Source organism: Cicer arietinum, chromosome 4, assembly GCF_000331145.2.
Source record: "Cicer arietinum cultivar CDC Frontier isolate Library 1 chromosome 4, Cicar.CDCFrontier_v2.0, whole genome shotgun sequence".
NCBI classification, from domain to species: Eukaryota; Viridiplantae; Streptophyta; class Magnoliopsida; order Fabales; family Fabaceae; genus Cicer; species Cicer arietinum.
Genome location: NC_021163.2, coordinates 58,419,457 through 58,445,783, shown reverse-complemented (window position 1 = coordinate 58,445,783; position 26,327 = coordinate 58,419,457). Strand labels below are relative to the sequence as shown.

At 27.6% G+C, this 26,327-nt stretch overlaps 3 protein-coding genes across 9 annotated transcripts in view; all 3 read left to right on the top strand.

Annotated features, from left to right (window-relative positions):
* The first annotated feature begins 414 nt into the window (after window positions 1-414).
* LOC101490491 (protein IQ-DOMAIN 21-like) lies at window positions 415-5,969 on the top strand. 3 transcript variants are annotated; one of them, XM_073366867.1, is made up of 5 exons: window positions 415-655; window positions 785-913; window positions 1,786-2,079; window positions 4,221-4,616; window positions 5,150-5,969. In XM_073366867.1, the coding sequence occupies exons 2-5, from the start codon at window positions 800-802 to the stop codon at window positions 5,795-5,797; spliced, it is 1,452 nt and encodes a 483-aa protein (XP_073222968.1). In that variant the 5' UTR covers window positions 415-655; window positions 785-799; the 3' UTR covers window positions 5,798-5,969. The 3 variants fall into 3 exon arrangements, with proteins under 3 accessions (XP_073222968.1, XP_004498512.1, XP_073222969.1); XM_004498455.4 differs by having other exon boundaries at window positions 417-655; window positions 1,783-2,079; XM_073366868.1 differs by lacking the exon at window positions 415-655 and having other exon boundaries at window positions 878-998; window positions 1,783-2,079.
* Window positions 5,970-15,156: 9,187 nt separating this feature from the next.
* Window positions 15,157-18,172, top strand: LOC101490168 (uncharacterized protein At4g00950). The gene is made up of 2 exons (XM_004498454.4): window positions 15,157-15,806; window positions 17,922-18,172. Exons 1-2 carry the CDS (start codon window positions 15,255-15,257, stop codon window positions 17,997-17,999), a joined length of 630 nt encoding a protein of 209 aa, XP_004498511.1. The 5' UTR covers window positions 15,157-15,254; the 3' UTR covers window positions 18,000-18,172.
* Window positions 18,173-22,712: 4,540 nt separating this feature from the next.
* Window positions 22,713-26,327, top strand: part of LOC101489421 (protein ABIL2-like) — a 4,107-nt gene continuing 492 nt past the window's right edge. The window contains exons 1-10 of one of the 5 annotated variants that reach the window (XM_027333316.2): window positions 22,713-22,984; window positions 23,952-24,038; window positions 24,179-24,261; window positions 24,349-24,499; window positions 24,858-24,957; window positions 25,285-25,377; window positions 25,479-25,521; window positions 25,631-25,719; window positions 25,873-26,015; window positions 26,122-26,327. In XM_027333316.2, coding sequence (XP_027189117.1) covers window positions 23,976-24,038; window positions 24,179-24,261; window positions 24,349-24,499; window positions 24,858-24,957; window positions 25,285-25,377; window positions 25,479-25,521; window positions 25,631-25,719; window positions 25,873-26,015; window positions 26,122-26,295 — 939 coding nt within the window. In that variant the 5' untranslated portion in view covers window positions 22,713-22,984; window positions 23,952-23,975 and the 3' untranslated portion in view covers window positions 26,296-26,327. The other 4 variants (XM_027333315.2, XM_073367000.1, XM_027333314.2 and 1 more) reach the window with 4 other exon arrangements.

Genomic DNA, 26,327 nt, shown 5'->3' with positions numbered 1-26,327 from the left:
ATCTTTATTTTCTGAATTTCTATGAATCATGAATTACATATGCCTCTCTTAGTTTCCAACTCTTACTGCTACTACAACCAAATTACAGCTGCTACAAGGTTAGAGCTTTATTTTAAGTATACACAAGCAAACTAATTAACTGTCTATCATAACTAACTTGGCCCAAAGATAGTTATAACAACCCCTAAAGCTTAACTAACTTTAGTTAAATGATTTGAGGCACACATTCACAAAAGTGAATACTAAAATTGTTAATTTTTAAAATAGGATAACCAATTTCGTGAATCAATAAGAATAAAGAAATTAAAACTACAATTAATCTTTTTTTATACCGAAAAAAAGGTATTTAAAAGTAGAAAATATGTATTTTTGGGAAATAGATAGTTCCATATTGAAGTTACGGGGTGGGAAAGTAGCCTAATTGGAAATAAGAAGAGTAGTCACTATGTGGCATGCAATGCATCCTCCAACCGTAAAATAATAATATGGTATGCTACAACAACTTGGTCCAATATCCGTGAATTACATAAATAACACCAACGACACTTGCGCGCTCTTGCTTCCTTTCACTTACTCTTCTCTCTATTATGCATCACATTAACCACCAATCACAGTATCATCTTCTCAGGACGAGTTTTAACGTTTCTCTCATCAGGTTTCTTTCATTCAAAACTAATTAATTACTTACTGCGCATCTATTTATGTCATATAGTTTTGATTAAATTGTTATTATAATGTTTATTTATTTATTTTATATTATGATGTTGGTGGTAATGAGAAACAGATCTTTGAATTGCTGATGGGAAGAAAAGGAGGAAGCTGGTTCTCCTCTGTTAAGAAAGTTTTTAAGTCATCCTCTTCTTCTAAAGACACATCAGTGCCAGTCTCCACGCCACTGCACATAGACAAAAAGGTCATCAATTTTCATTACTCTATCATCCCTTCATTTCTAACAAATTAATGACAACTCCACATAATGGTGTTCTGATCCTTTGATGGTTAGACGCTGAACTCGTTATAGTTTTATATTTGGAAACCTTAATCAAGTATTATTATAAGTATGTAGTTTTTTTTTTTTAACTAATTATAAGCCTATAGTTAACATTTATATTGCAAAATTATGAATTTGATGCCTAATGTCTTCTTTCATTTTTTAGACCAACATTTCCATCTCATAAAACTAAAAAAAACCTAAATCATGCATTATGTCATTAATCACTAATTTAATTAGATTTCTTGAATTAGCCACAAGCAATGCTATAATCATAAGCTATTTTTTCCTTTTGAATTAAATTCTAAAACTATATATCCTTAAGGTAAGTGAACATCATATGGCTGTAATGTTTGTCTTTTATATGTTGCATGTAGGTTCTTTCTCTGTTCTTAGGACCATTGAACCAAATACAGCATGCAACTATGTTGTATTCTACATGGTCCCCTCATCATATCAAACAAAATTTACATGTTTATGTGTCACATACTTATCATGCATGCCAACACCTATCACATCGATCATTGATCATTGAGCTTCAACAACATATTATTACTATGTTAAATGATCATAAACAAGGTCTTAAATCGCAGTCACATTTGCAAAAAATCATAATCAAAATGTGTTTGATACGATCTCAATCACAGTCTGCGTTGCAGAGACATCAAAATCTTTTACAGTGCATCGAAATTACCTCGACAAAAAATAAAACCATGATAATAGAAAAATGATTTTGGATTAGTAATTAGATGTTATTGAATTGAATTCTGATTTGATTTGATTTTAATCAGAAGGAGAACAGAGAGAAATTGCAGCATGAAGTGGCAGAGGAGGTGTCATTTGAGCATTTTCCTGCAGAGAGTTCACCAGATGATGTGACAAATGAGGAAAGCACAACATCAACACCTTTGATATCAGAAGAGAGAAATCATGCAATTGCTGTTGCAGAAGCCACAGCAGCAGCTGCTGAAGCTGCTGTTATAGCTGCTCAAGCAGCTGCTAGAGTTGTGAGATTGGCTGGTTATGGACGACATTCAAAGGAAGAAAGAGCTGCAACATTCATTCAATCACACTATAGAGGATACCTAGTAAGACCTCAATTCTATCCATCATCCATGTGAGACATGTTTGGATAAACACTTTAAATTATTGCATAAATGTTTATCATCTAGATTACTATGTTTAAGCGATTTTTATAACAACATAAAATAATGTCATTCTTTTTATAGAAGATATAAACTCTTTTTATAACTTGTCTCGAAAAATTATATGTTGTTATCATAAATTCTGTCAAATAGTGTTATAAATGTTTATGTTACTAGATACATTTGAATAAACCAATTGAAATAAATCTCCTGTTCTAAGAAAAGTCTTCTCTTCAATTTCACATGCTAATATTTTGCACATATTTCTTTGGCAAATATTAACATCTGTTCTTGGGACACACTTTAATAAATCAAATATAAAAATTTTATTCTGAAATTTGTGTATTCAATTTTTGAAAATTCAAAAAGTTTTTTCTTTAACAAAAAATTATATTTTTAGAATAATTAACAAGTGTCATAAAGTTACATGTGTGCAAAACCCTTTGTTGTTTTGGGTGGTTGAAATATCGTTTATCGCTTAAGATCATAAGTTAATATCTGCAGTTACTAGTTTATTATAATTCATTACTTTATCACCTACTACCAAACTTGTACATTATGTCTTAATGTCTTAATAATAGTAGACTGTACTTGACTACTTGCAAAGCAATATTGTCACCTTAATAATCATCATCATCATTATACTCTTAAATTGATATTTTATGGCCAATAAACTTGCAGCTCTATTGGTACAATCTCCATATTTTAGACTTTAATTTATATGTTGATTATGTTTGAAGTCAATCATTTACTAAGCAACCTATTGCAAAAAAATAAAAATAAAAATCTAAGCAACCAATCTTCTCATCTATGTGAAAAGGAAAATTACATCTTTTATATTTATAAACTTGTGTGAAAAGTTTTGTGATATTTCAATTTCAAGTTTAATGGATAGCTAAAAAAAGCCCAAGTATTCCACAAATGTGTGAAATTGCTAACATAAAGATCTTATTGATAGGTAATTTTGTAAATATCTCTATCAATACTTTCTGGATTTCATATGAAACCCAACTCAGCTATAAATTTCATGAGAAAGAAAAAGACTATGGGCTAATAAAGGGAAATGGGTCCTATTTAAGTACTATAGCTCCATGAAAGCTTATTATTGTTCATTGAATACTAATTATTAGTTGGTTCGTTTGTGTTTACCTGTCAATTGGTTGAATTGACTTAACTGTACTAATCTGAATAGGGTATCCTTTATAGACTCATGATATTAATAACATTCATTGCCTACAATTCCTCCTTGCTTAATGTTTCAATTGTTTTCAGAGTTAAATAAGTTTTTTATTTTTATAAAATTTTAAAATTTTATTTTTAGTTTTTATAAAATTATTATGTAAACAGTTTTAATCGATGTTGGAGCATCAAAATATGTTTTTAAATAATTGTTTTGTATATATGTATACAACACTATAAAAAGTTCATTCACAATAAACAAGCTCAAAAGTTGATTTCTATTTCCATACTTTAAAGACTTTTATCTTAAATATATGATATTTAAAAAAATCATATTTAATTTATTCCAAATTAATAAACTATATATTTATGTGGATGAATTTTTAATAATGTTCTAAACATACTTGCAAAAAATCATTCAAAAATTCAAAAATTTAAAAGTTTAAGTGTGTTTCGTTTCAACAAAAATTAAAACAACTAGTAAAATAATTTTATAGAAACTAAAACATGTAATTTTTCTTACATAGACTATTTTTTTTTTCAAAATCTTAAATATATTAAAAGTTTATTTAACCCTTATTTTAATTTTATTTATTTTTATTAGGATTTAAATTATTTGATTCGAAGATTCTCTTGAAAAAAGTTATGACTCACATATTTCAGCCACATTTAAATTATTTCAAATTGGATGCATTTTATTGTATTTAGGATTAATGTCTTTAGAACAATACTCCATATATATAACTTAACATAGGAGTTTATTTAAGTGTTTCAAAGACTTTTTTAAAATAGTTTATAAGATCTTTATAAATCATACATTTAATTAAGTTGTTTATTCAAATCTTAGAATTTAGTATGTTACATTAAACACATAGTTAGTAAATTTTTGTGTTATGTATATATAGGCTCGGCGTGCACTACGCGCATTGAAAGGATTAGTGAGGCTGCAAGCATTAGTAAGAGGACACAATGTTCGCAAACAATCTCAGATGACAATGCGATGTATGCAAGCATTAGTGCGGGTACAGGCACGGGTACGAGCACGTCGACTTCAATTGAGTCACGATAATCTTCATAAGGCAATAGAGGAAAACGAAGAAAAGGAAGAATTTATGAGGCAACATGAGACTATTACTAAGCCTATGAGTCCCATGAGGAGACCATCAAGCATTAATAATAATAACAATGGTTGGGATAATAGGCGTCAAAGTATCAAAAAAGCTAAAGAAAATGATTTAAGAAAACATGAAGCTGCAATGAAGAGGGAGAGAGCTCTTGCATATGCTTTCAACTATCACCAAGTAATGTTTACTCAAATCTATGTCCTTCCTTTATTTTTTCTTTTATTATTATATTCAGAAAAAAAAAAATGATTGATGACCTTTACTAGTGGTTCTTTTTTCAACTCCATTTTTTATATAAAAAACTCAAATTTTAAATCTTATCTAAGAGATTAAAGTGCACTTCCACACAAATAAAAATCAAATTATTTTCATAAAATTATCAATTCAAATATAACAAGAAAAAATACAGTAATTCAAATGCATATCAATTTTTATAAAGATTTGCTCAATTCATGGAAAAAAATGAACATAGTAGATCATATTTCTGTTCTGTGTAGTCACAATTTAGCGATTTTTTACAGTTACATCATATTAGTTATTCGATCAAAGATCAGACAATACATGTTTTAGGATCGGAGTTTTTGTTAATATTTTTTTCTTTCTAAATCTGCCTTAAAATTTGAATTGTTTGATATTTGATCGTTTGATCGAAATTATTGTGTAGTACATGTAATCCAAATCCTTAACAGAGGGTAACATTTTGTTTGCAGCAACAACAAAAGCAAACTCAACATAGAGACCCAAATGGTGATGATGTTGATATGGGACCTTATCAACCCAATGATAGTGACAAAGCCCAATGGGGTTGGAATTGGTTGGAGCGTTGGATGTCATCACAACCATACAACAACCTAAGACACTTAGGACAACGTGAGACCTCTTACATGACCCTTAATTCCACAACATCAACAACAACAGACAACATGTCTGAAAAAACTGTAGAAATGGACATGGTTGCAACACCAAACCGATCCAACTTCAATATGGGCCTAATGGCCCAAGATGTTCATGACTCAAGCCCAAGTTTCGCTAGACACAATCAGAGACCACCTAGCCCAGGTAGACCTAGCTACATGGCCCCAACTCAATCTGCAAAGGCCAAAGTTAGGGCCCAAGGCCCATCTAAACAGTGGATTCCATCTGGGCCTAACTGGAATCCGTCTACAAAAGGAGGATCTGTTGTTGGATCGGGCTGTGACTCGTCGAGCTCAGGTGGTGGAACGGCTACTTACCAATTTCCAAAAAGCCCAGGCCCGAAATTTAATGGCGTTCGTTCGGAGTCTAGACGGATTGTGGGCAGCAGTCAAGACTATGTTGAGGATTGGGCCCTTCCACTTGGAGCCCATGGTTGGGCATAATTTGATTTATTTGCTTTTAGAAAAATAATAACAAAGTGTTTATATGCTCTGTGATTGATCATATGGTATGAATTGGTATTTATGGACATTTTAATAATGTTTGATGTCATGAACAAAAGTTTTGGAATTGTAATATCTATTAAGGATATTTGATATTTTGTTTTGCAGGTAAGATGATCTATGCTTTTGATTTAATATTATTTCCATGAAATGTATCAAATGATAGAAGTAGTATTTAATTTGATAGACAAATTTTATTTTATTGAATAAATAAATAGAACCTTGAACCACAAGTTACATGATAATCCACAACTTTTGTACCATTTGAAAAAAAAAACGTGAATTGTGTCATTCAAAAGCATACTTTCAGACAAAATAAATCATTTGAAAACACTTGTAGTTTAAAAAAAAAAGTGAATTGGCCAAACACATATTGTTTATAGTTTTTAAATATATATAGAGAAAAAAAAAAAAAGCTATAGTATTCCTTTACCAATATAAGTGGATGTCTTGTGTTTCAAAAGCAACGATCCACCATTGAATTGTAGGGGTAATGGAATGTACATAAAAGTTTTCAACGGTCAATACCTTGATTGACAATATATTAAGAATCATAGAAACATGAGTGAAGACACATAACGGATGAGATTGGTGCCCAAACCAAACATACACAAATTGCTTTAGGATAGCCTACCATGCTTGCACAACTTTTTCCCCGGTGGCTGCAAAAGCTAAAGGAAACGTATGCTACCTACTAAATTAGTAATGCTAACAAATATGAAAAAGCGAAACACCATTCCAACAAGTGAGATGTATACAACATTATAATCAATGAAAAAGATAAACTAATATAAAATTCAAAAGGTTATTTATTTATTTATTTTTATATATTTTATCTACTACAAAAGTATAACATATATAATCTTAACAACAAATGGAGGAAAAAGAGCTCAAATAATTGCGGCTTGTTTTTTTTCTTTTTCTTCTTCTTATCCTTCCTTTCTTTTTCCCCTTTTCAAATTTTGTGAGGTGGATTATGGACTAACTTTTCATGTATTGTGTTAGAATAATGACTATTGTGGAGGTTCTTTAATATTGCCTACATTTGAGGTTTGAAATTTCAATCATAAAGCTCTTTTTATTCTTTGGTTGGATTCATAAAGCTAGTGTAATTTTTATATTGATAAGTGACCTCATGACTATCAATGGACAACCGTATAAGAGTTTCAAAAACCCTTTAACAAAGTTTATTATATACAATTTTGCATAATATTCATTCACTTTTATGGTTCTAATTTTATGTCTAAATAGTTAAGATTAGTTGTGTTGAGTTAGAAGTTCTATATTATTTAGGAAACTGATGGTTGAACAACATATAAGTGAGATGATTCATAATCTCTTTGCTTTAAAGTTTTGAATTAAGATGTAGTGTCAAACTCACTTGTGTGATTGCTCTTGATCCAATATGATTGATCCCCCAAACTCCCCTCATGATCCAACAAATTGAATGTGTCAATTAACTAAACTATCATGTTAGCTTCTTGAAATTCATTCATTAAATTATTTTAACATTTAATGGACTAATATTTAAACTAAGTGTCATTCGAATAAATATGTAGCATAAACATACAAGAGCATAAACGTTATACCAACACACAACACTTTAAACATAAATAGTTCATATCAAATTTCACATAATCTAACGCAAATGTTTTAGCTATAGTGAGCAAGACATAAATCATATATAAGGAGCAAATATATACATCCATTACAACTTAAAAGAATTAAAATCGAAATAACTTAAGTTGAACCACCCAAGAGATCAAGTGATCTTTTAGTCACCGATGCTCCAATAGGTTCTAGAACACCTTCTTTCAGTTATGCTAAGGAGGAATAGAAATAAATGATAATGTATGAGAATGGAGGCTGAAGATATGTGAAAGTAGAACATCAACCATAATCAGACTTAGCGTTGAGAGTTTCTTAATGTTATATTTGTACTCTCTCCCATTATATAATGAGCCAACCCTAGAATGATCATAAAAAGGGCTCAACCCTAGAATGATCATAAAAAGGAAAAAGCCCAAGGAGTATGAGAATATTATTTGTCCTTGCCATTAGCACATGTCACACAAACTATGACCACACATTTTTTCATATGTGTTAGTGTCCTTTTCAATCTCTCAGCTCCAGGTTAACAATTCAAAGGTCTTCAATTCTTCTCAAGATTAACAGTCACACATTGGTGCTGCAACACTTTGGAGCATTTTTCAGAACTTGGTCCTACACGCTAGAGCAATAGATGAAATCTAAGAAAAACAAGCATAAAGTTGTGCATGACTCAAAAAAATTCTAAAACTTGATATTTCTAATTAAAGGACACAAACTAATATAATTACTCAATTATCAAATAACAATTTAATATAAAAAGTCAGATAACTCATATTCCTAAGAATAATCATCACTATTACTCAATCCTTATTTCAATTGGAATTTAGTTACAAGTTTGCAAGTTATTATTATTATTTTTAACTAATTATCTTGCATTCATGAGAATGATGAAAATTAATTAGAAGTTAATTATCATCAACTATAATGTTTTTTTAGAAATTGTAGAGTATATGATTGACATCAATAGGAATTATTTTTATAATTGGTATGAGTCAAACTACCATACTTAGTATTTTCATGTTTTAAATTTGCTTGGTGCATGTTTTTCACTTTTCTGTTTTGATTTCAGAAAACTTCAAATGTCGAAATTAACTCGACTAGTTTAGTGTTATTGTTTTAATCCATTGAGTGTGATATATTGGTCAGATGTCCTTGATTTTATTACTATTAAGAATGATGTGCATTTGCTCTAAGTGTTATTTGAACCCAACATAGATCACACATCAATGTCATACAATCATATGAAAATTTTTGCATAAGAATTTATAAGGCAAACATTCAAAATATTTTAATTTCATTGTGTAAACTATTATATAAAATTTCGGTGATATGACATTAATATGAGATTCGTATAAAAAAAAGTTGAATAATCATTTAACAGGTCACATCATAGCCTTCAACATGATAAGTTAATAAAAAAACAATTTAGACCAATAATTTTGAATTTTGTTTCAACAAACTTTCTGGCCTCTACATTTATTACCAAAAAATAACTCATTTTGCGTGTTGAAATAAAGGATCATATTAATTCAAGATCTATAATTTGTACATTCTTTAATAAGAAAAGTTAAAATGTCCAAAAGATTTTTCAAAATTGAATCCTGATTTCGAATTATGAGCAAATAACTTTTAGTTGTTACTGTATGACCAACTTTAGATTAGGGATAATTTGACATTTGCCAAAATATACCAATATCTTATGTTTGAGAAAAAAAAAAGAAAATAATGAAAGAAAAAAAAAATCGAATAAATTCAATCATGTAAAAGTCGTTTTTTAAAAAACAATTCAAACAAACTAATATGCATGGTGTCATTGTTAGTTTAATATTCCCTATGATCCCCTTCATTCCTTCAACACCTACTATTATACTGTAAAAATCTATCGGGTTTATGGTTGTGATCCAACATCAATGAGCGTCTTCAAGATTTTGTTTAAATATTCTGTGCTATAACATGGAATCCATATTAATACACCGTACGTAAGACATGCACAAGATTACCGACAACTATTTAATCGGTTTTAATTTCGTTTATTAGTGATAATTTGTTAAGTCCCAATCCATAAACAGCCACTCTTCCAAAAGGATTTGAAGTCAAACTTCATATATCAAAACATTTTTAATGTTTATGCAATTTTTTTTAATTCTCAATATTAATTATTTTTTAATAAATAGATCAAACACGAAATCAAGTAATTGAATTAATAAATTTTATATAAAAACAAATAGTTTGAAAGAATTCGAATTTTTTTATTAAAATAGTTTTTATTGAATTTTATTTACCTCTAAATCAAAATACCAAAATCTAACTGTAATCGTAATATTTATAAAAATATCTGAAGCTCTAATACTAACAGTTGAAAGCCCAAACACAATGACGCTCTAATACTAACGGTTGGGAGACAATTTCATTTTCAACGTACCTAATTTCATTTATTATATATATATCACAATTTTGATACATTAAAAAAGTATTGTATGTTATAAATAGTTTCTATAAATTTTTATACAAGAACATTTCTTACATCTAAATCTTGCCTCACTTCAATAATATAACAAATAATTTCAAATTTACTTACAAATTTATAAAATCAATCTAAATCAAATATTTTAAACAATTAATTTCACAAAATATATATAATTGTACATGTAAAAAGATATTAAAATGTGTAAAGATTTTTTTTACCAGAATTCACTATCTCACTCGTGTTTATTACTTTCTTATTATAGAAAACTGATATAATTGTTATAGAAGCGTAAGTACAAAATTAACGAGACACACATGATGAAGTAGATGTTAAAAGACTAGTTATTTATTACATCTAATTAACATTAAACTTGAATTACAATGTTAAAATACGAGAAATGTTTTCCGTTTTTTTAGTACTGAAAGCAATGTCATTCCATTACTGATTGCAAAGTTTCAAGATAGCATCCCCTTAACCATCGTTTCTTTTAGAACTCCACTTTATTAGCCATTCTAACAAGAGACAGTCATATTTGTTGAACATTGAAAATTGCTAAACTAGTTAATTGTTACTTAATCTGCCTACAACATATACTATATCAGGTCTGGTACATGTCATGACATACATCAAGCATCCGATTACCTTTGAATAATCTAGTTGTGCCACATGGCATCCTTTATATGGTTGTAAACTAATATTTTGATCAAATGAATTAGAAACAGGTTTGCAATCAAATTGATCAAATTTCTTTAGCACTTTCTCAATATAATGAGATTGAGATAAATCAATATTTACTCCATCTCTAATTATTTTAATTCCTAGAATCACGTTTGTGTCACCTAAATCTTTCATAGGGCTGATTTTAAAGTAGTTATGAAACAGGACTAGGCATATAGATGATCTCATTACATTATCTGAATTGTTGTTTCCACCATCTTTCAACATATTTGCTCGTTCTTGCTTCTCCGAATTCTCCTCTACAACATTACCATCTCTCCCTCTCTACTGGGATTGCTAGTAGATGTCTAGCCAAATGGTACACTTTTTACCTCGCAATAACATTAATTTACTAACATGTATAATTACAAGTACAAATATCATTACAAATTTTATTGCCTCTCAATCATGGGGAATGTGAGAGTTAAAATATACATACAATAACAACTCTATGTGTGTAGATCAAAGATAAACTTTATTTTTCGAATTTATGAATAATAAAACTTAATACTGTTCTCATGTAATATATGAGACACACAAGGAACAAGGTCCAAACACAAAGATCACAAACTACACAGTGTAGAATAAACATGTTACTCGACTAGATAATAATCTACTGTTATGATTTAAATTTGCAGAATATCACTTGTATTATTTCAGAATGAACTCTCTTGGCAAAGTACCAAAGAGGTAGTGATCTTACAATTCAGTGCAACAATACTTAAAGAAACATCTCAAAAGAGAAGGTACTAGCAGATAGAGTCTAAAAGGGGAAGAAATACATTAGACTTTTCACACCCTAATAATTAGCTCCTCATTTAGTTAATTATATAACCATTCAATTTTGTGCTGATTCTTTTATTCCTTTGTCCCTTTCCTTCCTTGATTTCAGAATTCTGTTCAACTGAATTGATATCCTCTTCTTGGGCCTTGGTCTTGCTAGAAGCTCTCACCATTTGTGGTCCTTACATCTACCTCATAGTGTTGATGTCTAAAACACCAATCCAACAAGTAGGGTGGAGGAGAAGTTTGAGTATTATTATATATAAGTCTAATAATGAACTTTGGCAATTCATTGTCATCCCCTATATACGCTTTGCATTTTTTAGATGGAAGATCGATGACATAAACATAATTCCTTCCATAACCCCACTTTTCTGGGCTCCTCAATGCATAATACTTTTCCTTGGGAGCATAAAATAATGCAATGTCACCCAAAGTTTCTAATTTGACACAATTCATGGTTGAAAAGTCTATCTTGTACAAGTTTAGTATTTCATTGGAAATAATATTAAGCACTAAAAGTTGTCCATCACAATCAATCAACCTTACATATGAGGAAGATGTTACATATTCTTCAATTCTAAAAACCTTATATATGCAAAATTCAATATTTTGGCCTCGTCAGTGATCACATATATGGCATCGTGCAAAAGTGTAAAATCAACAACTTTCCATGGATTTCTCGATAGATATGCAAATTATGATAACTTTTACATAAAGCCACATAGTAAGCAAAATCAGAAAGTTGAACAACATCATTTTTTAAATTAAGTATCAGTTTCCTAAATAATTGATACCTCCTTATCTTTAAAAGTTGAGGAGGTATCAATTAGAATCACTTTCCTTGTAAATGGATTCATGAACACAAATGAATGATAGTTATCTGCCCTAATCAAATATCCGCTAGAAGATCCAAAATAGAGAAAGTTTGTTAAATCATTCTGAGTGATAAATTTTTTGGTGAGGTATATTGATGAATGTATAATTTTATGAAACTCCCGCCAATTCTTGCACACACCACTAAATTGAAAAAGGTCATCGAAATCTAGTTTTTTGAATATGATATAAGCACATCCCAAGGAAGTTGACACACATTCTCTGCTACCTACGTCATTTATTTTTCCCCATATATATATATATATATATATATGGGGATATGATCAATTGACACCACAATGTCAACCTAAAAATATGACACTAGAATGAAATCACATATAAAGAATCAATTTAAATATGATAAAATAGAAAATTTAAATTAAATTTGAACATAAAAGATACTAGAATGGAATAATGATGAATTTATAAAATTTAAATAGTGAAAATACTATGAAGAAAAACAATATAGCCTAATTATTTCTTGACAAAGATAAAAATAACCTACAAGGAGTAACCTGTTGAATACATAAACTACAAATCTTAACCCTTTAATCAACTCATTCACCCTTTCTTTGAAAACTCTTGTATCAATTACATAGCTTTCAAAATCATTTATTTACGTGTTTTATTCAAACTTTTCATTTTGTGCCATAAACATTAACCAATTTCTATGTCGTTGAGAGCGTAAGGAATACAAGTTAACCCAATTTATTTGTTATTTGTTTTTCCATATAGAAGCTAACCGTATTTTTATTTGATTATTATAAACTTAAGAAAGTTTATAAAATAGAAAATTTAAGTTGTTTTCATATTCGAAACGAAAACAAAATTTTTAAGTTAATAAAAATATCTCAAATATTTTTTTATTTAATAAAAAATATCACATTATAATATTATTAAAATTTAAATCGATAAAATCTTATATACATTAAATAAAACATTTTAATTTTATTGTAAATTATTTAATATTCTAATATTCTTAAAACTAAAATCCTATATAAATTAAATAAAACATTTTATTTTTATTGCAAATTATTTAATATTCTAATATTCTTAAAACTAAAATCGATAAAATCTTATATAAATTAAATAAAATATTTTGTTTTTATTGCAAATTATTTAATATTCTACTTGGTACAAGTAAATTGGCTAATAAAGATACTAAGATGAGAGAAATATTAATTATACATTACAAAATCATGAGACAAAAAGAGAGCACATTGCTCATATGAGAAATATTAGTTATAAATTAAAAAATCATGATAAAAGTAGTGAACATATTGCTAACATGAGTTATTGAAGTGTTATAATGTATGCACACTATTTTCTTCTTTAATTAAAAGATGAAAATCTTACATGAGTTATTGATGGTGCGATATAATAGTTGAAATGTCTTATTTTATTTTTTGGAAAATATAAAAAAAAATAGATTAAAAATGTCATTAATTTTGCTAATTTTTTTCTCTATAATTATTAAATAAAATATTAATAATTTATTTATTAATTTTTGAAAAAACTTCTTCTAATAATTCAATCGAAAGTCAATAAAATAATAATAAAGTTAGGATCATCTCTCTCCAAATAATTTATTTTATGCAATGAATCGAATTATTACTCTCCAAGATATTATATTCATTTTAAGTAAAATAAAAATATATTATTTTTATTTGAGAAATTAATATGATTTGGTGGACCAAGTACCATGGGTTTTTTTGTTTTGTTTGTAAAGAGTTACAATTAATTAGTTATAGGATGTTTTTTTTATTTGTTCTGTTTATTATAAGTTAAAAAAAAAATCAAAATTAGAAAATAATATAAAAAGTGCTTAAAAATATGAGTAATTAATTTTTAAAAAATTATATTTTATAACTAATGCTTTTAAAAATATATTTTTACTACTATAAATAAATACAAAATAACTTTTTATTTTATTAAAAATTTTAAGAAATAATCTCTAAATTATTAAAATATCAAAATTATTTATTTTACACTCTATAACAAAGACGATATTATATTTATATATATATATATATATATATTACTTTAGATTTTAGATTATTATAGTATTAAAAAAAATATTATATTAATATATTTAATGCAGTAAATAAAATTAAAACTGTATATATAATATAAGCAAAGTGTTAGACTCTATCTAATAGAATTAGTTGAGAGTTGTCAAGCTAGCTGAAAGTTGATAAAATTAACAGTTTAATTAAATTAAAAATGTAAAATGATAATTTTAATTAAAAATAAATATTATCAATTAATAATTAAAATATTTTAAAAGTTAAAATTTAAAATTTATCAATCTAATATATTTTAATTTATTTATTTATCTAATATATTTTAATAAATAATCTATAAATAATTTAAAATAAATTATAATAAATAAATTATTTACCTTAAATTATTAGTTATTAAAATTATATAAATCAATTATAAATAAATAATTTACTTAAATAATTATAAAATTATTTATTTTAAATTATAATAAATAAATTATAAAATTATTAAAAAATTAATTACAAATATAAAATAAAATTAGAAGTAAAAACTGATACATTACAAATTATAAATTCATAAGCTACTGTAATTAACATACACAAGAAATCTATAAATGATTTTTATCAAACAAATAGAAGTTATAGTTTATAAGTTGGTGTTTTTTGTCTCCAACAAACATAGTTTATAGTCATGGCGAAAGTCCATTGATTGTCCTTATATCCCCTCAAGAAAGAGTCAAAGTGGGACCCATTTGAGGACTAATCCGTCATTCCATAATGAAAAAAACGCGCATGGTTCCTTCTTCTCGTGAATTATAAGCGCCACAAAGAGCCTCACAAATTCCACGCACACACACTTAAATACCGTTTCCCCCTCTATAAATAAAAACCACACATCAAAACTCAACACAACACACTTCACTACTAAAAAAAAAACATCATGGCTTCAAAAAAGAACAACAAATTCGACCATGAACAAATAAGCTACTACAACACACCCCACAAACTTTCAATAACGACAGCACGCCCGTGTTTTACGGCGGATGCACCTACACCGCCTCCGCGAACGACGGCTCTATCCGTACCGTTTAAATGGGAGGAAGCACCAGGGAAGCCTAGACCGTGCCACACACAATCAAAACCCAAAGACAGAGAAGTTAACGTTGTTAGAGCGTTAGAACTTCCTCCGAGGTTGTTGTCTTTGGAAAATGTTAAAGTTAACGCGCCGTCACCAACAACGGTTTTGGAAGGACCTTACGTTGGACGCGCCGTTTCTTTTACGACGTCGTATAGAGACTCTAATAATATTAAGGAGAGTCTTAATTTTGGGTCTAGTAGGTGGGGTGGGTTGAAGAAAAATAATAGAATTGACCGTGAGGGTAGTTTTGACTTTTCAAGTTGGAGTGTTGATGGTAATAGTAAAGTCAAGATCACAAGGGTTAGAAGAAAGGGAAGTTTCTCGAGCCTCTCACATGGAAGTTCACATTTGTGGGTATGTCTCTTTTCATCATTTCTCTTTATACTCTTTATTGATTCATGTTGCATATGTTTTTGGACTGTTCTTTAAAAATTCTACGTCACAATAATAGATATATACAATATCTAACATTTATGCTAATTATTGTATATAACATTTGAAATAATGCAACTAATATTAATTAAATATATAATTAAAAATGAATATTTTAAAAATTGAAAGAATCCATTATTTTAAATTTATTTTTTAATAAATGATTTACTTATTATAAAACTTTTGCAATTATTATGAGATGGATTTACTAGTTAATTCATTGAAGTTATTTTTCTTTACCTAAATTAGTTTTTGTTGGATGAATTTGGCCAATTTAGATAATGTCTCATGTAATTATGTGTATAATTTCTCTAGTGAATTGCTAATTTAGTTTATAAAATGTTAGGTTTGATCAATTTTATTTTATGAAATTTAAGTTTTCGTTAAGAATGTGAGGATCATTAATTTAAGACAAAAATTATCTTCTAAATTTAATAGTCTTCATGGATGTTACATATTCTTTTCACACTATTTGTGATTTAGAATTTGATAGTAATTATTATTTTTCTTGACCTTGTATTTGTATTGAGGGTGACTCTTTAGAATTTTTTTAAGTTATGAAAAAATATATTTTTAATTATATTGATGTCTAAAATTGTTTCGAAGAACAAATGTATTTAAAAGTTTTATGATAAAAAATTTCAATTTCATAGATCACGGACTTAATTGTTTGTTTCATACAATTTTTTTAAAATAATATATTTATTTATTTTAATTTAAAATAAATAAAATAGATAAATAATTAAAAAAATTATTAGATTGATGAAAATTAAATTAATAAAAAAATTAAATTTATTTTATGTAATTTTATATTTTTAAATTAATTAACTTTAACAAACATTTTAATTAACTTAACAACTGTTACTTCTAAGTTATTAATTAATTGTATAAAAACGAACCTAAACCGTCTTGATTTACTCTAATTTGTAGAATAGGTGTGATAAGAGATCAGATAAAACCTTGTATTTATGCTTGACAATCATGGGGTTTTTTTGACACCACAATCGTGAAGTTTTTAAAAATTAAAAATCTTAATTTATGTATTTATGTTTAGAAAGAAGTACAAACCATGTCCCCATTTTTCCTATAGTTATTGGTTTTATGGTTGCTTGATTTAAAATCTAACTCCATATTTTTTGTGAATCGTATGTATATGTTGCTTAGAAAATAAGGCATTGATAGATAAAGGTATTTGTGAAATTTCATTAACATGTGGTCCATGTTTCAAATGACTAAAAAGTTTTTTTTTATTCCTTTTTCTATTAAATATAAACATGTATGTAAAAAGTGATTGGCTCATCATTTAATTTTTAAAAAGAAAAACAAACTCGAATGTTTAGTATATACAACTTACATATTTGTTATAATTAAGATAAAGATGAATATTTCTTATTTTAAATTGAGGCACCATTCATTTATTTTTAATTTGTTAAAACAAAATAATTTTGATTTTCTTTTATTCTTTGAAGTAAGGTTAAATTTTTGTAATTGCATTCGAGTTGGATTTTTAATCAAAACAATTTTTGGCAAAATTACTTATTTTTTGATCAAATTTTAAATCAAAATAATTTTTCTATAAGAATTAGAGGGTTGAATTAATAGAAAAAATTACTTTTGATTCTACTATTTTTTAAGTTTTAATCTCTGTAATATTTAGTTATGTTGGTTGTAGTTTTGCAATATTGGTTTTTGTTCTTAAAATATGAATTTTAGGAGGACTAATGACTAAAATCACAATCACAATCACAATAACTAAAATAAATATTCATTGAATTTTAGGAACAAATACAGTATAATTATTAGATTTCTATGGTTGAAAAGAAAAGGAAATTAAAGTAATAGTAAAATGCAAGATGAATGTAGCACTTAATGCTGTGATGATGTTTGGTGGGAGAAAAGTTGAAGTTTCACTAGAATAGATAGATAACGAGAAAGCACTGCTAGTGACTATTTTAGTTTGTTGCGTATTAATATCATTTACTATAAGGTTTGGTTATTTGTCTTAATATCATATTAAGAAGCAATTTATAATTGCAGGCAAGCATTTATGGAAGCTTTAAGCAAGTGGTCCCATGGAGGCGCAAGCAAGAAAAGCAACAAGGAACCCAAAATTAATTCACACCCTTTCATCTTTAACCAATCAATAGTCACTTTTTCATTCAACTTCCTTTGAGTTCCAACAAATCAAACCAAATTTCTATGACAATACCACTTCTATCTGTACATGAGTAGAAATTATAAAAACATAAAAAAAGTAGGTCATAATAATAACAGTGATTCACGTTGAATTATAATGGTACTACATCTTAGTGAATTTCTTATACTATTTTTTTGTTTCATAATATAAACAAAAAAAATACGTAATTTAAATTTGAATTACATATTCGGTTTTTTTAACTAATTTTTACTTATATTATGATATAAAGAGAATACTTAATTAAAATTTAAATAATATATACAATTTATTGTAAATTAATTTTATACTAACATGTTATAGAAATACATTATTTGATCATAACTCATTAGATTACGTTATTACTGTGTTCAAAATAAAATTAAAAATGTTAAAAAAAATCCTGATTATAACTCTTGTAGTTATATAAAATCACTTATTTATATTACTCATATCACTCTATTGTGTTAAATTGTTTTTATGAGAGTACTGAATATAATTTGATTTTGAAATTATGTATAGCTTTTTAATTAGTTTGTTTTAGTCAAAAAATGAAAATTAAGTTGTTCTATAGAATCTATACAAGTTATGATTTCTTTCGTTGCAGCCTAATATACAGAGCATTATCAATTGTATTCTTGTATAATTAACATAATTTGTCATGACTTATTACCTCTGAATTTTTGTTTAAAACTGTAAATTTAAATGGAAAACTTTTGATAATATAACATCTAAGCACCGTATCATTTTATACTTTAAATATTTTTTTATACTTTAAATTAAAATTGAAAAACCATAAAAAATAACTGGATCAGTTCCTTTTTTAGAGTCTCTTTATTTTATAAAAATATATTTTTTTAAAACTTACGTCAATTTTAATTTGTTAATAAAAAGATGTGAATTAAAATAATTATTTTGTATTTTCATTATTTTTAAAAACACATATGAATTGTTCACTTCATCAATTCTACACCTTCTTTATTAATAAGTAAAATAAACATAAATTTTAAAAAATAAAATTTAAAATTATTTCTACAAATTAAATGGGTTGTAATGTTTTTCCTATTGTCCCTCCCTCTCTAAAGTTAAGTCTATTTTTTTCTTTTTTTTGATTGTTTGGGCTCATCCATGCTGAGGCAGTGTGGTGTAGTAGCTCTTTTCATTCCTCATATTATAAAAAAATAAATAAATGGAGTTCAATTATTATTATTATTTTCTTAATCCTTTAATTTTTAGGATAATAAATACTGATAATACGAAACTCGACTAAAAAATAAATATAATTTAATTTAAAAATTATTTTAATCAAAATTTAAATATAGATTTTTTCAATGATTCATCTTTAAATAAGATTTATTAACCATTTAATATAATAACTTGATCTCAATGAATCAACAGCAAACTACTCATTATGATCGATTTAAATTAGACTATGGTAATTTTTTTTTCCATCATAAACGAAGATAACAAAGAGGCTACATTTAACCTTTTATGGTGGGGTGTGTGTGTGTCAAAATTAAGAGATTTTGAATTTCAAAAGGGCCCAAACGCCTACAATAGGCAAAGGAGCCAACCGGCCCAAATCACCTAACAAGCACACTATAGCGGGCTTTTTTCCTTTTAATTTTTCTACATGAAAAATCTCTCTTGTGTCCCTTCATTTAAACCTATTACCTCTATAAAACATATAAAATCTTCATATTTTATCTTTAGCAACATTTAAATTTTATATTTATTCGACTATTTACATGAAAGCTCAATCCGGAATATGAACTAATCTTATTTATGTTTCATTTCAGAGAAAGTATGTTGCACAATCGTCTCGTGAAGGCGAGTGTCTACTTATTTTGAATAAAAACAAATGTGTTTTTTTTTTTTTGTGTTATTAATCTTTTAAATTGCTCAAAAGCTTGAAAAAAAAATCAAGACGACACATGATATAATGCTCTTGCTCTACAGAAGCCTTTGCAAGAAGAAGATGGAAAATTCGAGGGTCATACCTACTTGTACGTATGAGACTCTAATATTGAGACTCCACTTGATCAACAATGATATGTGAAAATTGTTTCATGAAAATGACAAAGAGATAAAAGGCATGAGGTGTCCTTGCTGTATTCTTCTAGAGAAAGGAGTATGAATTAGTTTTGTCTTCGTACATATACTTTTGTAAGATGGAGATGAGATACAATGATTGATAATTTCAATGAGTTTGGGCGGAAATTTACATTCCACCAAACAACTTTATGCAAACTTTCAATTAAGACAATCGTAAGTTTTCTCAAAATCAGTTTTAACAAACATGAATATTTCGTTGTCTAATGATTTTATGATGCATACTACGTCATAAAATAAAACTAGATTGATACAGATATAAAATACCATCTAAGAAAAAGAACTTGATTCTATTAACAAATTAACAAACTCTAGGAATCATCACAAGAATTATTATTAATTGAAGATATAAGGGAGTGATTAACCAAAATCTAGTTCAACTATGATAAGATACTTCAAAAAAGTTTATGCATATTAAAAAAAGTATTTCTAATTATAAAATTGTCTACAAAGTGTTACTTTTACATATTTATTCATGCACTTATTAATATCCTGAATGTGTGTGTGAGAGAGAGAGGGGGAGAGAGATGGTCTTGTTAATGGATAAGAAAAAAAAATGAAATATAGTCCTATAATTAAAAATAAAGATATTACAATCTCCGCCTGTAATGTATTTGCTATGAACTTTTGGAACGATAAACACTGCTCTTGATAAAGCATGATAGATTAGCATGATGCTATCAAATACTTTTTTTCAAAGAAGGGAATTACTAATTATTATGGGAGATATTTTCAAACACTTTATTTTTTTACATTCTTCTTTTTTGTGTGTAATTTTTTTTATAAGAAATAGCAATGCTCTCCAAAGAATCAAGCAATCTGCTATAACCATAATTAGGTTATGCTTCTTAAATATAAGTAATTTTTATAAATTTAATCTAAAATTTAGAACATATATATCATTTTCTTTAACCTTATGGTTACTTATATTTGAGATAGGATAGAGTAATTTATCAATAAACTTTTGTTTTTTTGTTTTTGTTTTTAGATCTCTTATTACTAGCCTTCAAAAAACTAAAATTATACCCCTCCCTATTTATAAGACCATAAGACACTTTTTTGTCCATATTAAAAAAGTTTGTTAGTTTATTAAAAAAAAGTTTAATAGTGTAATTAATATATAAAATTATGTATAATTACTATAAAAAGTAACCGTGTAGTATTAATAATAGATACTTCCTCTATTTTTAAATATATTATCCTCTTGCGATTTTTTGTTGTCCATTTTTATAAGATCATTTCGTTTTTTCAATTGCATTAATTATTTTTTTATAAACTTAATTCTAATTATTTTATGTCTTTTATGTAATCTATAATAAATGTTACAATAGAACTATAAATCAATTATCTCTCTTTAAAAATAAATTAATAAAACAATTCAATTACCAATAAATTTAATACAATAATTAACTTTATTAATTTACGTGATTTATTTAGTAGTATCTTATATATAAGGACAAAGATAATAATAATATTTAAATAATTAGAGGTTGGGAGTAATAAATAAATAATAAATTTAATTGTAGTTTTGATCTTTTATAATTATTGATTTGCAAAAATTAATTCCTTTATTTTAAAATTTGACAGTTTTGGTCACTCTATTATATTTTTTAGTTAAAAAAAATTGTGATTTAACGTATTTTAAATCACGTGATATGCAATGTAATGATATAAAATCATCTAAATGCATTAATTATACGTATTAATCATAATTTAAAATATGATAAATCATTATTTTTTTAATTATAAATTTCAATAGATGAACTAAAATTGTAAAATTTTAAATTAATAAAAATAAAAAGATAAAAATTAGAATTAAATTAAAATAATATTTGAAGAGATGCAAAAACATGTTGAACATTTTGATGATTCCGGTCGCTTGACTCCCTCGTTGGCCACAAAACTAATGATTGAAAAGAAGCTCCAAAAACAATATTTAAAGGTTAAAAAGCAAAGAGTAGACTAACGTATACTACTCATTTTGTTTTTCAGAAATCATAGGAGCCACTCACGGAATTGAGGAAACAAAACTTTAAAACTATCATCAAGAATGAAAATGATAACATGTGGTCACGTGGGCCAGCTTAATTATGCTATCACAACCATACTTTCTTTTTCAATTTGTACTTCTTTTTCTATAAAAGCTATAAATAGTACCCATACACAACAAATACGGATAAATAATGTATCTTTAGATTCAAATTTGTGTTACCATATGAGATATAATTACGGAACTTTTAGCTTAGTACTTCTGCTCCTTGTAAAAATAGATTATTTTTTATATATTTTTATTGTAGACTCGATCCTTAATTCATTATTTGTTAAAACAAGCTGTGGTTAATTAGTTAATTAATACTTATATTTTGGTTGTAGCACCTCAATATCATATTTATTAATTCTTGTTGATATATTATATTATTTAATTATATAATCAATTTATATTAATATTAATTGTCTGTGTATATACATTACACAATACATTAATGTATGTCCATTAAACTATTGATATGATATTTTTACAAATGAATATAATTAGCGGCGTATCGGTGAGCCTTAACCTATATGACATATAATCCAACATGCTTGAAACATAAACTCCATAAATCTTGATCACTTTTCTCTCAACTCTATACCTTTAAATTTAGTTGTTGCCTTGTCACAAGCCATTTTGGTGAATGTTTGAATGTAAAGTGTGGTCCACAACGTGTTCTCTTTGACATTTTCTCCCACATTTGGTTTCAAAATAGATGTGGATTTTCATCTCAATCATTGTGTCAACAACAAGTCCAAGAAACTCACTCAACAAGAGTCCAAGGTGTGTTTCTGTTTCTTCATTTTCCTTGCATGCCCATTTTGTTTGTTACGTTCTTTCTTCTTTAAGTACACAAATGGGTTACAATCTTCACTTACTTTCAACTATATTCTCCTTTTAAGTTGGTTGAATTGGGGTGAATGAGAGTGTTGTTGAGCTTAATTTAGAAACAAACCTATGTATATAAGGCACAAATTAAATTCTAACTATATATTCGCTTCAAAGCTTCCTCATTGTTTTGTTTCAAAGGATTGTGTTTGCTTTACTTTTGAGGGTGAATTGGAAATTTAGTACAATATGTGTTGATGAAGATTTAGACAAAATCATATGATTCTATTCTTTTGTTTGATTTCTTGCCTGCCATGGATGGAGAACTGTTGAGAGTATATAATACACTATATTCAGTCGTTTTCTTAAAGAAAAATTATGTATGTTGATAGTATAAGAGTTACATTTCTATAAGAATATCATCTTTTTATATTTTCTTTATCATAATGGTGGTTGTTTGTAAAGAGGTTGTCTCCTTTTCCTTTATCCGTCTTCTAAACTAAAGGTCTATGCAACACCAATATTTCAGATGAAAGTATGTCTAGTATCTAACACGTGTCAGTGTCTAATACCAATACAACTTTTATTTCCTTAAATTATTATCAGTACAACTGTACTAGTATCATGTATCGTGTCTGGTGTAGGTGTTTGTGTTAGTGCTTTCATAGTTAATTGTTGACCGGTTGTTGTCTTCATTGGATGGGACTTAACATAGGCTTTAGTTTTGAACTATTTGGACCTAAGGTTTTTGTTTTAAAGTGTGAATTGTGATACTATATCATGTCTCTCTTTGTCTTCACCAACTTTATCTTCTTTACTTTTGTGCCTCTTCTAATTTGAATTTGCATGTACTTGGTCAATTTTATAGATAAAAGTAGGTGTACTATCGAACCTTCTTCCATTTTTTTCTTTCATGGGGAAGATTCCAACACAGCCTGCATCTCGAATGGCTTCCAATTATGATGAAGTTTTCATGCATCAGACCTTGCTTTTTGATGACAGTCTAAAGGTAACTTTGATCCAGTAACTCATCCCTACATTTTGCTGTCAAAATTGTTCTCTAATATTTCAACTGTTCTTTAATCTATAGTTGAGTTTTTAAGTGTGATTTGTTAAGTTTTTTCCTTTTTTTTTAATCTATATCTCTAGGATTTGAAAAATCTGAGAACACAATTGTACTCAGCAGCTGAATATTTTGAACTGTCATACACCAATGATGACCAAAAACAAGTGTGAGTTAATTTTCTCGAGCATAAACAATTGTATCCATTATACGCTCTTTTTACTTTTCATTATCTATTATTGTGTTTTATTTGCAGATTAGTTGAAACATTGAAGGATTATGCAATCAAAGCTCTGATAAATACAGTGGATCATTTAGGTTCTGTGGCCTATAAGGTGAGTGACTTGTTAGATGAGAAGGTCACTAATGTTCTTGGAGAAGAGCTACGTTTATCATGTATTGAACAGGTATGCTTAATCACTTTCATTTAGCATAAAAAATGGAAGACCTTCAAATTCAGCATAATATTAAGCAAGTTTATTAGCATTCAGCAATCTAACGGAAGAACTTCAAAGTTAGAACATCACAACCATTAGTAGAGATGATTTTCGAGATAGTTATGTTAAAATAAAACATCTTTAACAATCTAACGGTTGTGATTGACTGACAGTGTAAAAACTTTTTACACTTACAGTGTATATGAATTAAATCTTAGAAAATAATCTAAATAACACTGGATCAAGGTAGTATGGTGAATTTCCATCTAGAAAACTGTAACATTTTGCTAAGATCATAACATAATTTTTCCATAATGTGATACATTAGAGAATAAAGACATGCCAAGGTTTTATGGATCATGAGGGGCACACACAGCAGGCTCTAGTGATCAGTACTCCAAAACATCACAAGCGTTACATTTTGCCAGGCAAGTTTATAAAGACATCATCTCAACTCTATTCTAAATTTTTTTGGTAAAAGTTTTCTCTTTACTCCCTTTATGTTATCTGTTAATATCACTCACACTATGCATTAGCAAGCTATGTAGCCCTAAATCTTCAGATTGAAGACATGTACACACAACAACACGAAACCAACACATGTGACTATTGTTAATTACTTCAATTTTCTTAAATTATTATGGGGTGTTAATATAGCAGTGTTAGTGTCGTGTGCCAGTATCTAATGTCCGTGCTTCGTAGTTAGCAAGCAATATTCCTGTGATTTTTAATCATAACTTAATTCACAAATTCAGTTGGGGAGACTTTGCATGGTACAAAGTTCACAAAATCAAATTATATAGGATGCAACCTAGATGATGAAGATGATTGGCATCATTTCAGGAATGGTATGGTATCTCATTTCACTCAACTTCTTTCATTCCACTTTTTTAAGATAGAACAACCTTAGACATAAGTGTATATATCTTTTTTGATTTGTATCTCAAAGCTGTTCGAGCTTCGTTAAGAGAAACACCGACTTCTACTGCAAGGTACATACAAATTCAGCATACTGTTAAGCATGTCAGTTCTCAATACCAACCTTTGTTCCCTAAACTGCACAATTATTTTGATACAATTCTTTTGAATCATGTTATACAGTAAAGAGAATTCCCCATCACCTTCTTTACAACCTCAGAGAGTTGGAGCTTTTTCATTCACTTCAACCAGCATGGCCAAAAAAGATTTAGGTACTGTACATATTGACTAATATGATATGTTTTAGACTTTTAGTTCAATAACTTTACATTGGTCATCCATATATATTTCTTTGTCATTCTCACATTAATACTAAAGATTGATTTTCTCAATTGAATTGCAATCTTAACATGTATGTACTATAGAGAAGCGGACGGTCTCACCACATCGATTTCCACTTTCACGAACCGGATCAATGTCAAGTAGATCTACAACACCAAAGACTAGTAGATCAACTACTCCAAACTCAAGTAACAGAACTACAAGTCCTTCAAATGCGAGATTAAGGGTAAGTGGAAAGCTAATTAAAATAATAATCTTGATATATTACCATAAGATGAGATGAATCATGATTGTATTCTTTGACTGCATCTCCATTATGCTTTTCTTTCTAGCAGTATCCTTCGGAGCCGCGCAAATCAGCTTCAATGCGATTACATTCTGATATAAACAACTCCAAAGATATGGAACAGCACCCTAGTAAAAGTAAGCGTCTGCTTAAGGCCTTACTTAGCAGACGCAAGTCTAAGAAGGATGATATGCTATTAACTTACTTGGACGAATATTGATGGTGGTTTACTACAAGTAAATGAAAGGGAAA

What these genes read in the sequence shown, in the direction of transcription:
- LOC101490491 (XM_004498455.4), top strand. Translation starts at nt 800, where the DNA reads ATGGGAAGAAAAGGAGGAAGCTGGTTCTCCTCTGTTAAGAAAGTTTTT. An exon ending in CACTGCACATAGACAAAAAG is followed by an intron (nt 914 to 1,782) that starts GTCATCAATTTT and finishes GATTTTAATCAG; the next exon opens with AAGGAGAACAGAGAGAAATT. An exon ending in ATGCTTTCAACTATCACCAA is followed by an intron (nt 4,617 to 5,149) that starts GTAATGTTTACT and finishes TTTTGTTTGCAG; the next exon opens with CAACAACAAAAGCAAACTCA.
- LOC101490168 (XM_004498454.4), top strand. Translation starts at nt 15,255, where the DNA reads ATGGCTTCAAAAAAGAACAACAAATTCGACCATGAACAAATAAGCTAC. An exon ending in ATGGAAGTTCACATTTGTGG is followed by an intron (nt 15,807 to 17,921) that starts GTATGTCTCTTT and finishes TTATAATTGCAG; the next exon opens with GCAAGCATTTATGGAAGCTT.